We start from the raw sequence: 15,154 nt of genomic DNA on the forward strand, positions 1-15,154 counted from the left end.
TTGCATCAAGTGACATCCAATCTTCCTTCCGGGAGACCCTGCACAAAACAAGTTAGCCAAAATTAGTGACAAATAAACTTAAACAAAATTTTCGCCCTGGACTCTCTGGAAGGGTCAGGAGCGAAATCTTCATCCCAGGCTAAACTGCTCAATGTTCAAGTTTCAAACCACTTCACAAGGCAAAATTAGATGGTTTACCAAGTTATGAACAAGTTTTCAAGCTCAAACAAGGTGGCAAATGAATTTTATAATGAATTTCGCTCTGGACCCTCTGGAAGGGTCAAGAGCGAAATCCCTCTTCCAGGCTAGAATCCATCATTTTTCAAGGTTTTCAAACAATTCAAAAGTCCAAACATGTCCACTTTTCCCTTCAAAATGCCTTGCAAATCAAAATTTGGTCAAATAAGGCAAGAAATGAATCCTAGGTTGATTTTCGCTCTGGACTCTCTGGAAGGGTCAGGAGCGAAAATCACTTTTTAAGCAAAATCTTGATCTTTGAAATCATCCAACTCCCTCTCAAGGCAAGAACATTCAAAAACACCTCCACACGTGCCTTGGAAACTAGGAACTTGGTCTTGATAAGTGATAAATTGAGGTGTATAAGGATTTTCGCTCTGGATCCTTTGGAAGGGTCAGGAGCGAAATTCCTAATCTTGGCCAAAATCCTGACTTCATTTTCACATTTTTCCATCCAAACAAGTGTTTTGCCCTCAAAGATGCCTGGGAACGAGTTGGTTCTAAGTTTGGGTCAAACTAGAATGTCTTATGGAGATTTTCGCTTTGGACCCTTTGGAAGGGTCAAGAGCGAAATTCGCTTTGAACCCTCTGGAAGGGTCAAGAGCGAAATTTGACATTTTTAGACTCTCCGTCAGGATAATTTTATGGAATATAACATTTAAGTATAAGTTACTTTAAGTTATATTCCATATATACTTTCAAGGTGTTTGAGAGTGGTTTCAGACCTCCAAGAGTTATATTGCAAAATCTAGTTTTTGGAGGATTTTTCAATTTTCCAGACTTAGTCAAATTTCAGGATCAGGACACTCCAGACTTAGCCAAATTTCATGATCAGGACATTCCAGACTTAGCCAAATTTCAGGATCAGGACATTCCAAACTTAGCCAAATTTCAGGATCAGGACATTCCAGACTTCATCACTCACCATCTTGACCTAACTCAAGCAAAACCTGCTATCCAGGTGATTCCCCTGGCGACACTCAAAAGCCAAAGGCTAACAGACACAACCCTAAAAGACCTAGAAAACAAACCCTAGAAAGCAAAAAGCAGGGGTCCCCATTTGCAATGGGGCGATGTGTGAATACGTCACAACAGGGTGCAAGTGAGAAAGAAGATTGGAAGAAGAAGGACTTCCAAGCTCAAAGGATAATAATAGACTCCGTCAAAAATCATTTGGTGCCATCCATCTCCATGAAGAAGTCCGCCAGGGAGATGTTCTCTACATTGGAAAAGATGTATGCAGTCAACAATACCAGCTACATCCTTGCCTTAAGGAATCAACTCTCCTACATCAAATTAGAGACAGAAGAACCTGTTGTTGCTTACTTCATGAGAATCTCTGAGTTGAGAGATCAGCTTGCCACCGTTGGGAAGAGCATTGAAGACAGTGACTTATCTATGACTGCCCTAAATGGTCTTCCTCCCTCTTGGGAACCATTTGTTCAAGGAATCTATGCCAGAGTTGAGCTTCCTAAGTTTGATCGATTAATGGGAGATTGCATTCAAGAAGAGTCTCGGCTGGCTGGAAAGGAAAAATTAAGAACCCTTATGATGAGCAACATGTCCTCTTGGCTAAGAAGGAAGGCAGCCATTGGAAGAAGAATGATTTCAAGAGAAATAGAGATTTCAGCTCTCCTACCCCTCCTTCAAAGAAAGGACCAAGAGACTTATCCCACATCCAATGCTTCCGATGCAACAAACGTGGCCACTTTGCAAGGGACTGTCAAATTCGAGATGAGCAAGAAATGCAAACATAAATGAAGTATCAAATCCTCACAATCGTGAAGATTTCCTCCTTTGATCTATTGGTTTGTTGATCCATCCTTAAGTTAAATTCTGTTTTAGATTTAAGTTTGGTTCCAGCTTTAAGTCAGAAATTTGTTGTGGATTTATCTTCTAGATAGGGTTTTAGAGGGAGTCCCGTGACATCTTTAAAAATACTCTTTATCTCAGTAAAATCTTATTACTGGTTTCTAATCATTGTGATCTATTGCTCTAATGATGGAATTGATAAATGTGTTACTTGATTATTGCAAATGTTTTCCTTTATTATATTCTATGTTGAAACTAACAAGTGTTCTGATTATATTCTATGATATACTAGGTGTATCATCCACCCTCTGCGGAGTGCAAGGTGGCAGTGCTCGCTCACCCTCTGCGGAATGCAAGGTGAGTCCACCCTCTGCGGAGTGCAAGGTGGCAGTTCTTTCCACCCTCTGCGGAGTGCAAGGTGAGTTCCCCCTCTGCGGTGTGCAAGGTGACTAGTTGTTCTTCTCAGTGAAGAAGCTTATGTATCCTCTTCGGTTGTGCATGATTTATGTTGTATGGTTATATATATCTTTGAGTATTAATTATTGCAGGTGTGCATATGGAAAGGTCTTTGTCATCCTCTGCGGATGTGCATGATGAAAAATCATGGTGTTACATGCAAGTCCCCAGGAAAGTGTAAAGTTATGAAGCGTTGGCTTCATCCTCTGCAGGCATTGCAAGAGAAGATCATGTAAAGGTTCATTGTAATGTAATTGCGTGATCAAATCACGAATTGTATATTGATTGTACTATTAGGGCTGGGCCCTAATCTTAAACATTGTAATTATTTATGCCATGGGATTGTCCATGTGAATTTGGTTATGTATTTATTTTCCTCCCTAGTTAAGAGGGAGTGTTAGTTTATTGTAACTTAGTGAGGAAAATAAATAAGGATTCAAATCCTTATAGGGCTGGGCCCTTCTTCTTGATGTAACGTGGAGACTCAGTTGGGTCATATTCCCATGTAGCATGTGACCCTTAAATAGGGCAGAACAATTAAGGTAACGTGTTGTTGGTTGAAAATTTTGTACACTTGGGGAAATATACAAAATTGTGGTTTCAACCACAGCACACGAGTAAAAACTCTCCTAATTAAGGGAAGACTCCTCCTATCTAACTAAAATTGAAATAAAAACAGGACGGTACAGCAATCTTCCTTCTTTCTTCAAGAAAGACAATATCCTTTTCTCTTCACAGAAAAGGATAGCGATTGAAAACGAACAACAGTAACTACTTTCAAGTGAAATGAGAGAAAGGAAATGAAGTTTCCTGAAAGCGCAAAGACTTCCGTCACTTCCTTCGGGACGGGACAGCAATATCAAGCTCAAAGACTTGACTATTGGAAATCCTATCTACCCTTTGCTATACTAAATTTTACAATGAATAAAAGACAACAGCTCAAAGACTGGAATAATCTATTCTTTCAACATAAAGACAAGAACTAATGCAAGCTCAAAGACGGGACAGCAATATCAAGCTCAAAGACTTGACTATTGGAAATCCTATCTACCCTTTGCTATACTAAATTTTACAATGAATAAAAGACAACAGCTCAAAGACTGGAATAATCTATTCTTTCAACACAAAGACAAGAACTAATGCAAGCTCAAAGACTTGCTGCTATTTCTCATCAAACAATAATTTTTCCTCAAAAATAGACGCAAGCTCAAAGACTTGCTGCTCCTTCAAGAGATTTTCCTATTTTAATTAATCTTCTCTACTTACAGCTCAAAGACTTCAAATCAGATTGGACTAAGCTCCTTTAGAAACACTTTGCATAGAAGAAATAAAAAGATTCAAACTCAAACATGTAGCTCAAAGACTCAAAACTTGAGTAATCCTTCTTTATTATTCTTCAAAAACCTTCAATTCACTTACATAAGCTCAAAGACTTCTTGCTGTAAATTTGGCAGAGTTTTTGCTTGCTTTCCCAAAAGATATCGATTACAATAGACCCCTCAAGTATTTATAGAAGAGGAGCCTTGAGAAAAAGGTAGGAGGATCCTAACTAACTTGAGAGATTCTCTCAAACACCAAGACTTATTCAATAACTAACTAAGACTTATTTCAACTTTAGTCCTAGTCGAACACAACTTGTAGTTGCCTTACATGTAATTACAAAAGTGCAAGTAATGTGTAACTTGCATTTTACAAAAAATACTTTTACATGTAACTTGTCAAAACAAAATTACAAATGCATAACTAAAACTATTCCATGTGTCTAAAGACACGACTCTAACTGCATCATCCTTTGTCTGTGATGATCTTCATGTCGCTTCAGGATGCTAGAACTTGAAGTATTCTGGATTGGTAAAGACATCTTGAACCGGAACGGGAACTTGCATCCTTGTCTTCTTGCTTGGGGTAGTACTAGCTTTTCAAGAGGGAACGAGCTGCCTTCCTCTTTTCATGTCATGACCATCTTTGTCTTGAAAGCATTTTATGCTCTCAACCATGAATTGTTGTTGTATTTCTTCTTTGTATCATCCTTCATTCTTGAAATTTGCTTGCAAAATAAGGCCCATGCCTTAATCCATTGATTTGGTAGATCGTGTGTGCAAACCGGACTGACAAGGGAAGAGAGAAATTGATGCAAAAATGGGCTCACAAGTGAATTTCGGGTTTTGGAAGTTGCATTACATGTGTGGGGAAAACAAGAGCATTAACTTGCAATTGCGGGGAACAAACATGCAACTTCATATGTGTAATGGGTAACTACAAGTTTGCACCTGTAATTGGACCTTTAGAACTCATTTTCAAGTGTTTTTTGAGTGCATTTTGGACCAATTTCGGGTTCTGGATGGCTGACCGCAGGTAGACTTTAAATGGGGAAAATGAATGAATCTGTGAAATGAATGGATGAAATGGTATGTACGGATGATGGAAATGAATATGAAAAGATTTTGGGAAGATCATCTTCAAGAAAATGGGAAGAACTTTCAACATGTAATCCGGTTCTAAAAACCCAATTTTGAAAGAATGGGTATTTCTCATCTTTGCAACTTGGAATTTCAACAAAAGATGGTTAAATCTTTTATCCGTAAGAGAAGAACAATGATTTTCATCCAACTTGTAATCAGGATTTAAAATCCCGAATACAAGTAAAGAGGGAAAACGAAGAAGAACAATGTAATTCTAAAATTGCTTTACAAAGGGGAAAATCTCTCTCACAAAACCGATTTTTTGGGGAAGAACCAACATATTTGAAAACAAGAAAAATGAAACAAGAAAACAAGAAAATGAAACAAAGAAAGAAAAGAAATCAAACCTTGCTTCAAACTGAAAATGCCTCTTCAACAAGATGATTAATCTTTGAAATAAAGAAGAAAATCTCTTAAAAAGAAATTAACCGTATTCCAAAACCCTAGCCACGTTTTTGAAAAAATGCCCAAAACTGAAAAACATGGCAGCAAATGCATGAGAAATGGCATGGAAAATGGCCAAGACTCTTTCTAACCTCAACGCCTTAGCATACCAAGCCAAAACGATTCATAACATTGCTGATTCGTGGCATTCCAAATGGCAAAAAAAACGTGGTTTTTTGAAAAAACGTGGCTGTTGTTATAAAGCTAGAAACCAGCAATCTTAACCTCCATGTGGCGTGAAAGGTGTTTGAAAATGCATAAAAATAGGGAGGAATCCAAAACGCCTTCTATCTCCCAAAAAATCTCCACAAAAATTTGCTAAAAATCCTAAAAAAAAAACGTTTTTCTTTGCAATTCGGGTTTTTTGGAACAAATAGCAAGTTTAAAATGCATGAAACAATGAAAATCGGGTTTTTTAGAAGATATAACAAGTTTAAAATTTCACTTTTTCAACATGTTGGGCAAAATCGGCATTTTTTGGCCAAATAGCAAGTTTGAAATGTCAAAATGCACTTAATAAGCAAAATCGGGGTTTTTAGACCAAAGTGCAAGTTTTAAATTGTCACTAATGCACTTGCAAGGCAAAATTGGGTTTTTTGGAGAGAAATGCAAGTTTTAAATACTTGTAAAAGGGAAATAAAACCCCTACAACAAGTTAGAAATACTTGCACATATGTAATGGGGATTTAAAATCCCTATTACATGTGAAAACCATTAAAGTAGGGGTTTTTAGACCAAACTGCAAGTTTACTTGTAATTGAGCCAAAAAATCCCTATTTTAACTAAACAAGACTAAAAACAATAAAAAAGATAAAAACAACAAAGGGGAAATTTAAAACAAATTACAAGTAACATCTTTTAAATAAAAGTGCACATGTAATAAGTCAAAAATTCCCCTACAAAAACCAAAACAATGAATATCATTAAAACTTGCAGTTTGAAGAAAATTCTCCACCTGTAGTCGGGATTTTAAAACCCGAAATTGAAGGAAAGACATAGCAAACGAACCCAGAATTTGACGAAATTCAAAACGTAGTTCGAAGATGGATTGAGGATTAAGCCAGTCCAAGGATTAGTCGAAATTCTGCCTCAGGAAGCATGCCATAGAGTAAATTTTTCATTTTTTCACAAAAATTTCATGTAATGGTCCTTCATTTTTGAAAACAAAAATGAGGACAACACGTGTGAAGGTTAAATATAAAATATGGGCGCCAAAATATGGGGCTGACCCCAAAGGAAAACTTGCACGTTAGAACTTATATATAACAAAGTCATTTGCCATTCAATACACACACAAAACAACAAAAAAGGATATCTGCTTTAAAGGTGCGAAAGTTGTTACTGAACTTGGCGAATTTGTTCAAGGAGATTATAGCGAATATTGTTGTTGTTGATAGCAAGTCCTTCAAGGTGCAGATCTGATACTTTGTTGCTGTTGATAGCAAGTTCTTCAAGGTGCAGATCTGATATAGACCCGAAGCAAATATATTCACTTGAAAGAGAAGACTTTATTCCCTGTGGAAGTAAGAACCTAGTGCAAACCTATTCATGATAAAGAAGCAGATCAGATTTATGCAAGTGTACAGAATACAGATCTTAGATCTGAGTTGCAGCTAAGTACACATTGTTACCTTTTGGAATTGAATGCATAATCAGACCTGTGGGTCTTTATTGCTAGGTTTTTTCCTCTTAGGAGGTTTTCTTAGGGTATTTGCGTGTCGTGTTTCATTATTGTTCATCTTTATGTTTATGCCTAATTCTGAAAGTCACTAAACTAAACAGCAAATCAATTAAGATTCAGTTTCTGAGTTTTCCATTAAATCTGAAAGTCTAATTTCAACAATATATACCAATGTTACCTGGGACGAGTTTCCTAGGAAAAATCAAGCGTCCCAAAAATGGAAACGTCCCGGGGACAAGGGGACGCCTCCTCATATATTAACTATTACATTACATCATGTATATGAATTTATGAATTTCAACTCTCATTTGAACTCTCAATTCAACTCAACTGCTATGTATAGTGTATATGATGAATGATTTATCAATGTGATCATATGAATATTTGAAATTTCCCTATATATTTTAAATTTTCCCTATTTTTTATATAGCCGTCCCCCTGTCCCCCAAAAAATGGCAAAAAAAAAATCCATCCTAGAAACTCGGGGTAACATAGATATATACACATAATGCACAGTCTAAAACAAATGTACAAGGTATGTGTCAAATAGTTAATTTTTTATGTTGACTCTCTCTTTTGCTAGGTTTCTTTCAATTTTTTATAAAAGACAATGGCTTCTGCAACTAGAGGTGGTGGAAGTAAAGTTGGTGGTAGAAAGAGGGATCCTTTATGGAAACATGGCACACCAAGTGCATTGGCGGGAGAGGTTATTTGTAACCATTGCACGAAATCTATGACCAGTGGCAAACACTGACTCAAATATCACCTTACATGGATCACTGGTCAGAATATTATCCCATGTGAAAATTGTCCTGATGAGGTTGAGAGGAAAGCAAAAGAAAGGCTTTCAGAATATGAGCAAAAGAAGGCAGAAAAAAAGAGGAAAGTAGAAGCACTGGCAGCCCCAATGACAAATCTCAGTTCTACAGGATCGGGAAGTATGGGGGTGGGCAACAATATGTCTAGTTTTTTCATTCCCCGTAACACTCCTGGTGTGCAACGTGGATTGCACAGTACTTCATGGAATAAGGGAGTGCATCAGCAGGCAAAGCTGGCATGTGCTAGATTTTGGTATTACAATAGTCTTTCATTTAGTATTGCTTCTAGTCCATATTGGGAGCAATTGGTCATTGCATCGACCGTGTCAAGTAAGGGGTTCAAAGCTCCAAGTCGATATGAGTTGACTAGGCCATTATTGCAGAATGAGGTCCAAAACACACTACAACTAGTGGAACAACAAAAGAGGATTTGGAAAAAGAATGGCTGCACCATTTTATCTGATGGTGGATGGATGGCGAGAATAGGACACTCATCAACTTTCTAGTTGCTTCAAGGGGATAGTTGGTATTTTAAAAATTGGTTGATGCCTCCAATGAAGTGAAAAATGCAGAAACCTTATGCAACATGTTGGATGTGGTGGTGACAGAAGTGGGAGAGCAAAATGTTGTTCAAATTGTGACCAATAATGCAGTTGCATATGTGGTAGCCAACAAACTTCTACATGCTAGGAATCTGACATTATTTTTGAGCCCTTATGCTGCTCATTGCCTTGACTTGCTCCTTGAGGACATAGGGAAACTAAGTTGGGTGAAGAATGTGGTTGAAGATGAACGGGAAATCACAAAATACATATACAACCACACATGGGTACATCTACAACAACACACAGATGGTAAAGATCTTGTGCGTTCAGAAGTCACACGTTTTGCCACTAATTTCCTCAACTTACAGGGCATATTAGGTGCATTGCCCAACCTGAAGCAAATGTTTGTGAGTGAAAGATGGTTGGAGAGTCCTTATTCTAGGAAGCTTGAAGCAGAGAAGGTCGTGAAGACCATTTTTGATGATAGATTTTCCAAAGTCATGGAAGAAATCATCAATGTAAGTTTTCAAACTTTGATTGATGATTTATTTTTTAATTTTCTAATATTACACTTTGCTGATTTTTGTTAAATTTTTCATATCTAGTTGTCAGAACCGTTGGTGAGGGTTCTACGGATGGTGGATGGGGCTAAAAACCCCATAGGGTATCTATATGAGGCCATGGATAAGGCCAAAGAGGCAATTCAACACTTGTATGGGTCAAACAAGACCAAATATGAACCCATATGGTGCATAATTGATTGGAGGTGGAATCGACAACTCCACCAACATATTCATGTTGCTGCCTACTATTTGAACCCCAAGTTTTTTTTCTCCCCTACTTTCAAAGCAAATGCAGAGGTTCAAGTTGGCTTCAACACATATATTCAGAGGTTAGTTATTGATGAAAGAATTCAAGACCTCATACTAGAGTTACAAAGTAATAAAAAGGAAGAAGGGCCATTGTTTTCTTCACCTATTTGTGTAAGAGAGACACCCTGCTGCCAGGTAAAAAAAAATGCGATCTTAAATTTATTTTACCATTTATTTCAATGTTTAAGTTTATAAAAATCTTTACCAAGTTATAAATGCCAATTTGCATCCTTGCAAATCTGTGGTGGGAAGATTATGGTGCCACAACGCCTAATCTTCACAGGCTTGCAATCCGCATATTATCTCATCCTTGTAGTGCTTCTCATTGTGAGTGTAATTGGAGTGTCTTTGAGGCCATTCACAATAGCGCAATAGGTTGACTCAAAATGGCTTGAATGACCTTGTATGTGTCGTACAACCTTCGATTGAAATGAAGGTATAAGGGCACAATTCACATGAAGCACTTGACCTAGATGAGATTGATCCATATTCAATGGATCAAATAGTTGAACCTGATGGTGCTACTACTGATGTTGATGTGGAACCATTTTTCACTGATGATCACTTAGCTGAGTTGGAGAGGGAGGCACTTGAATGGGCGGCAGAAGTGGCAGAACATGAGGCAGGAGATGAGTTTGCTGATCCAATAGACGCAGTTTCCTCACTTGTTGAGGATATTGCAGCAGAAGCACTATCTACTTCAGCACCCACTCAGCGGCAACAGAGTTTTTTGAGCTTTAGTCGTAGACGAAATCTATGAGTTCTAATTTTCATTGATGCGAAAGCTTGAACTTAATATGTATTCAGACTTCTGAGATTGTATTTGCTTTGTGGTCTAGACTATACGATATGTATTTGACTCAAACTTATTTAGAAGTTGCACTTGTTTTTGGTATATGATATGTATTTGACTCAAACTATGATTTATATATGATGGAAACCGGTAATATGTTATTATGTTCTATAAATTTAGTGTATATGTGTTTTTTTTTAAGAATATTTTAAGAAATTATATATTTTCAAATGTTCGATAAATTTGCCAATTTATTACCGATTTTTTCCCGATTTTTTGCAGTGTCTGGATTTTTTGTCACATCCCGATTTTTTGCAATGTCTAGATTTTTTGTCATGTCCCGATTTTAAAAAAAATTGGGCCCAAAGATTTATTGCCGAGTAAGAGTTTTTCATCTTTGAGTAAAAACATAGGCAAAGATTCAATCTTAGCCCTTAGGTGATTCCATGCATTGATGAATACCTATAGTAACAAAGATTAAGACTAATCATCCCTTGGAATAGGTCAAAGATGTTACGAAGCTTCTTGTGGCTGGGTCCATGCATATGTGAGAAAGCAAGCTTATATATCTAACCACAAGGAGTCAAGCCACAAGGCAACAGTAATCAGAAAACTGTTTAGCTAAAATGTTACAACACCTTCAATTCAAAGAACAAATATCATGTAGCCATGAATTCTATATTTTGCAGGAAAACAGAAGCTAATTTGTCAGAATTTAACCTGCCAACTGAATCAGGTCTGCATATGAAATTGGTCCACCTTTCGATGACGCATCAATTTCCTTCTTTACATCCTCCAATAACTTCATTGCAGATAATAATCCTTCATTTTCTGGCCTCGTTATCTCTGACCTGCAATCAAAAGCCATAAATATTATTTGAGAAAATATAACAAATTGAAATCGAAAGCATGAGTCGGGAATGTGGAAACATGGATGAAAATCAAGAATCCAAATGAAATAACATCTCCCCGTCCAAGAGCTACTCTGCTACTACATTTATCTTACATAAATCTGATTGATCCATTTGCACCACCCGTCTTACTAACCTGATAAACATTTACATAGTCTCAATTTAAGTAACTCAAGATGACTCTTGGATACAATTTATTACAAAGGAAAAAGTTAATCAAAGTAGAAAGGAAAAGCAACAGAAGCAGTCGAATTCATATTTCATAAGTAGGGTTGCTGATATTTATCCTTATATTAAAGTAATGAATTAAATCCCCACAGAAAAACCTTGTCATATGACACTGCATCATTTAATGCCAACTGCATTATTGATGGGATAAGTTCTGGATGAGCCTACAGGACGAAAAGATGAAATTCCATAATTAATTATTGGAATCACAAAGTTATCAAATGTTATATAAGAAGAGGGAACATATCGTTCACAAAGTCACACCATTGTGTCTGGAAGGTAAGGAATAAAAAGCATTGGAAAGTATCATACGCTTGAATTCCTAATATCAATCCAGAAAAAGTTACCTGTATGGCAGTTATGAGTAAATCCTTGATAATTTCTGTGCAATCAGATTCAAAAGTTAAACACGTTGCAGTTATGCAACATTCCAGCAAACAATCAGCATCCTATTTCACTGAAATACGTAGCTAATGGAATAATTCCAAAACGATAGAGTAGAAAATTCAGATGACAAGAAAGCATGATCAACATACTCAAAAATTCACCCCGTTGTCTTCGTTGAATCAAATCTGCAGCATTGACACTTTCAAGAGCTGGTGAAAGGCTCCATATCAAAGCCTGAAGCAAAAAGATAGTGATTTTTTCAATTTCCTGCCAAACAATTGCCAGGATAGGTCTAAAAAAACATTTAAGAAACTGCAGGAATGGAGTAATAAAGTAATCTCTGTAGTAAGTTTGACAGAGATACATGCCAAAAGCACAAACAATCATTTAGCTGGCTATTTAAGAATAGTAAGAAGTGAGTTATATAATGCATATTGGGCACTGAAAAGCTTCCATAGATAAGGAGTTTCCTTCAAGAATGAAATTCAGTGGCCAAGCCTTGGTCTCAAATATCAAAAACTCATAAGATGCAGCTCATGTTTATAACAGAATTTCCAATGACACGCAGATGCAGAATATGTTAGATCTTTATCAGGTGGCTTTCATCCTTAGAAGCTGGAGAACCAAATTCATTACCCAAATCTGTTTGGGAAGAGTTTCGTCCAACCATGAGAAAGAAATTGTTGGAATTATCTCTGTGCTAGAATCTATGGTGTGAGATTAATTATACAGATCCATAATTGAACCAAAAATAAATTTTACAAGTAGCACATAAATGTGATGATGCCAATAGACACCCAAGAAATATAATAAATAAGATTCTAAATAGAATAGAATATAAGTGAATGAATTACAACTGAGGCAGTAGGTGGTAAGCATAGCCTCTTATTTATTCACCCATCTTAAAGATACGCAAGAGCAGGCCAACCCACAAAAACCCACATATCTATACTTGTTGCCCAAAACTATACCATAAGATAGGTCAGCCAATGAACCCAACAAGACAAATATTTGAACTCTAACATCATTCCTGGAAAGAGAACTTTAAAGGCCAAGGGAAAGTGGCAGTAATAGGTGTTGGAAAAGGTGTCTCAACCTTGTTCCTGATGTTGATATTACATGTTGATATTACATAAGTGTGGTTTTTGATTCGTAAAAACTCAATTTCTAGGCTATGGAGTTTTTTTTGGCCAGAATAATTATTCAGTCACTTGGAACTACTTACTGGGGTACCTGCTGCATAAATCTCTTGAACTACTTCAAATTCTTTAAAAAAAGGGCCCAATTGGCCCACCAAATCAAAAATTATGACCTCCAAAAGTTTGCATAGGAAATATAAAAAGTTGTTGGATGCATAAAAGATCATAAAGGGAAATTACACCTATTATTTAATATCATAAGACAAATAAGGCATCATTGTCCGGGTGATAATTTAGGCACCACTTTTGGTTGGTTTTAGCTCATGGGTTTCTAATCACTATTTAATGGTTTTGGGTTTTAGTAACTCCTATGTGTTAGGTGCTTGAGATAGAGGTTGTATGTAGAATTTTGCAAACACTGTTAAGCTGTAAGAATTCTTCCAGATCTCTAGTTGGTTATACTCCTATGAAGGCCTGCTTTTCAAGTGTATTGTAACTAGGGTTTACTGAATACTACATTGAACTACCTTAGAGTGTGGTGTTTTTCTCCCAAAAGGATTTTCCTGTGTACACCTGTGTTATGATATATTTTTTATATTTTATGTTTAAACATATTTCTATGTATTTGTTATAAGATTGAAATTTGCACAATGCTCTCCTCAAAATATTAGTGTAGAGAGCATTTCTACATACCCTATTTCCCTTAAATAGACTCAATCTTAGAATTGCACATCCATATTGAACTTCTTCAACAAATCAAGGGCATACTTAGGTTGTGAAATGAAGATCCCATCCTCCAACTACAAAATTCAAAAACAAGGAAATAGCAGTGTATATCAAGATCTATAATTTCAAAAAAAAGATTCAATTTGGCCTTTGTATCAAACGATTGCAATCAACAACAATAATCAAGCCATCAACATAGAGAAACATAATGAAATATAAGAGTCTCCATTCTTCACATACGCATTGCCGCCTCCTTGCGTCTATTGAAACCACATGATAGAAAGCATTTGTCTATCTTCTCATACCATGCTCGAGGAGTTTTCTTCAACTATATCGTGAATTTCAAATCTTCCACAATAGCATGGAATAGACATGCCAAGAAAAAATTTGTGGAAGTTACATATAGATCTCCCCTTATAGATGGATCAACACAATTGAGAAATACACATTTCACATCCATCCAATGAACCTCCCAAACACATTTGGCAGAACAAGAAAGAACACTATGCATAAGATGTATCTTGGGAACTAGAGAATAAGTTTTCATTCATTCCTTCTAAGAATACCCCTTTGCCCCTAGAGTTCCATCTACCTCTCTATAGACTTGTTGGTGTACGTTTTATCATTCACCAAACATTAGAATAAAATGCCGAGGACACTCTACCATCTCTTGATTAAAATCACTATGTGTGCCAAGATTGCAAAAAAATACCACACGGCAACTCCAAGGTTTATATGTGCGAACGGGCGACTTTGTGTTGGATAGCTTCCTTGGTTATGTATGCTGAAATACAAGAGGGACTTGTGCTTAGCTTGTTCAATTCACAATGAAGGTCTAGACAATGAATCTCTATCGTTTGGGTCTTGGATCATGGACTTCAAGAAAATTGAAAAGGAGATAAGGGTTTAGAAGTTTTAATCTATTCCTGAGAATTCAAGAGACAGTATTGACTAGGTGGAACCAATAACCACACTTTACTTTGCCACGCTAGGACAACTACACAAAGTGGGTGCAATCTTCAAGGGATGTGCTTATGATTTTCACATCATGAATAACTACCATCAAATTGAACAATATTTATCCAGACAGAAGTTAAGCATCCACAAAGTAAGCTCGGACTAACTTTACACAATGAACAAAAATCATCTATTCATAAAAAGTATGAGCGGAAGATTCACCATAAATCAATACTTATCAGATCTTGAATTCATCTAACATACATGAAATAAAATCTAAACTATGATGAGGGATAAGAATCATGCAAACTCCAAAATAAGATAAGTAATCACCATCAATTCGAACAATGCATTACTTATTACTTTGGTAATCGTAAACAACAATTTGCTTATCTCAACATGTTTTGCAACATGCTCCCATGTTTTACAAATGAGGGGCGAGCTCAATTTATAGGCTCTTCAATTACAATTCAATGGCAAGGATTGATTTCAAATCAATGGCCGAGATTACAAAATAAAACCATAATTAGGGTTTGTTACATCTAACTACCTCTCAACCAATGAGAAAATTACATTTGGGGACACTTGTCCTTCTTGCAAAATATAAATAAATAATAAAATAGAAGGTTGTTGCATTGTGGAGTGTGCCTTCTAGAAGCTTCCGTGGATAAGTTAGGTTCATTGAA

The 15,154-nt window shown here is 36.5% G+C and overlaps 1 protein-coding gene across 2 annotated transcripts in view; it reads right to left on the reverse strand.

Annotated features, from left to right (window-relative positions):
• LOC131034015 (thylakoid lumenal 29 kDa protein, chloroplastic) overlaps window positions 1-15,154 on the reverse strand; it is a 127,626-nt gene that overhangs the window by 82,920 nt on the left and 29,552 nt on the right. For both annotated transcript variants that reach the window (XM_057965354.2, XM_057965353.2), the window contains exons 3-7: window positions 11,796-11,880; window positions 11,607-11,641; window positions 11,358-11,423; window positions 11,127-11,167; window positions 10,841-10,971 (exon numbers count right to left, since the gene is read on the reverse strand). In XM_057965354.2, coding sequence (XP_057821337.1) covers window positions 10,841-10,971; window positions 11,127-11,167; window positions 11,358-11,423; window positions 11,607-11,641; window positions 11,796-11,880 — 358 coding nt within the window. The remainder of the gene's footprint in view (window positions 1-10,840; window positions 10,972-11,126; window positions 11,168-11,357; window positions 11,424-11,606; window positions 11,642-11,795; window positions 11,881-15,154) is intronic.

Source organism: Cryptomeria japonica, chromosome 2 (genome assembly GCF_030272615.1).
Source record: "Cryptomeria japonica chromosome 2, Sugi_1.0, whole genome shotgun sequence".
Classification (NCBI taxonomy): domain Eukaryota; kingdom Viridiplantae; phylum Streptophyta; class Pinopsida; order Cupressales; family Cupressaceae; genus Cryptomeria; species Cryptomeria japonica.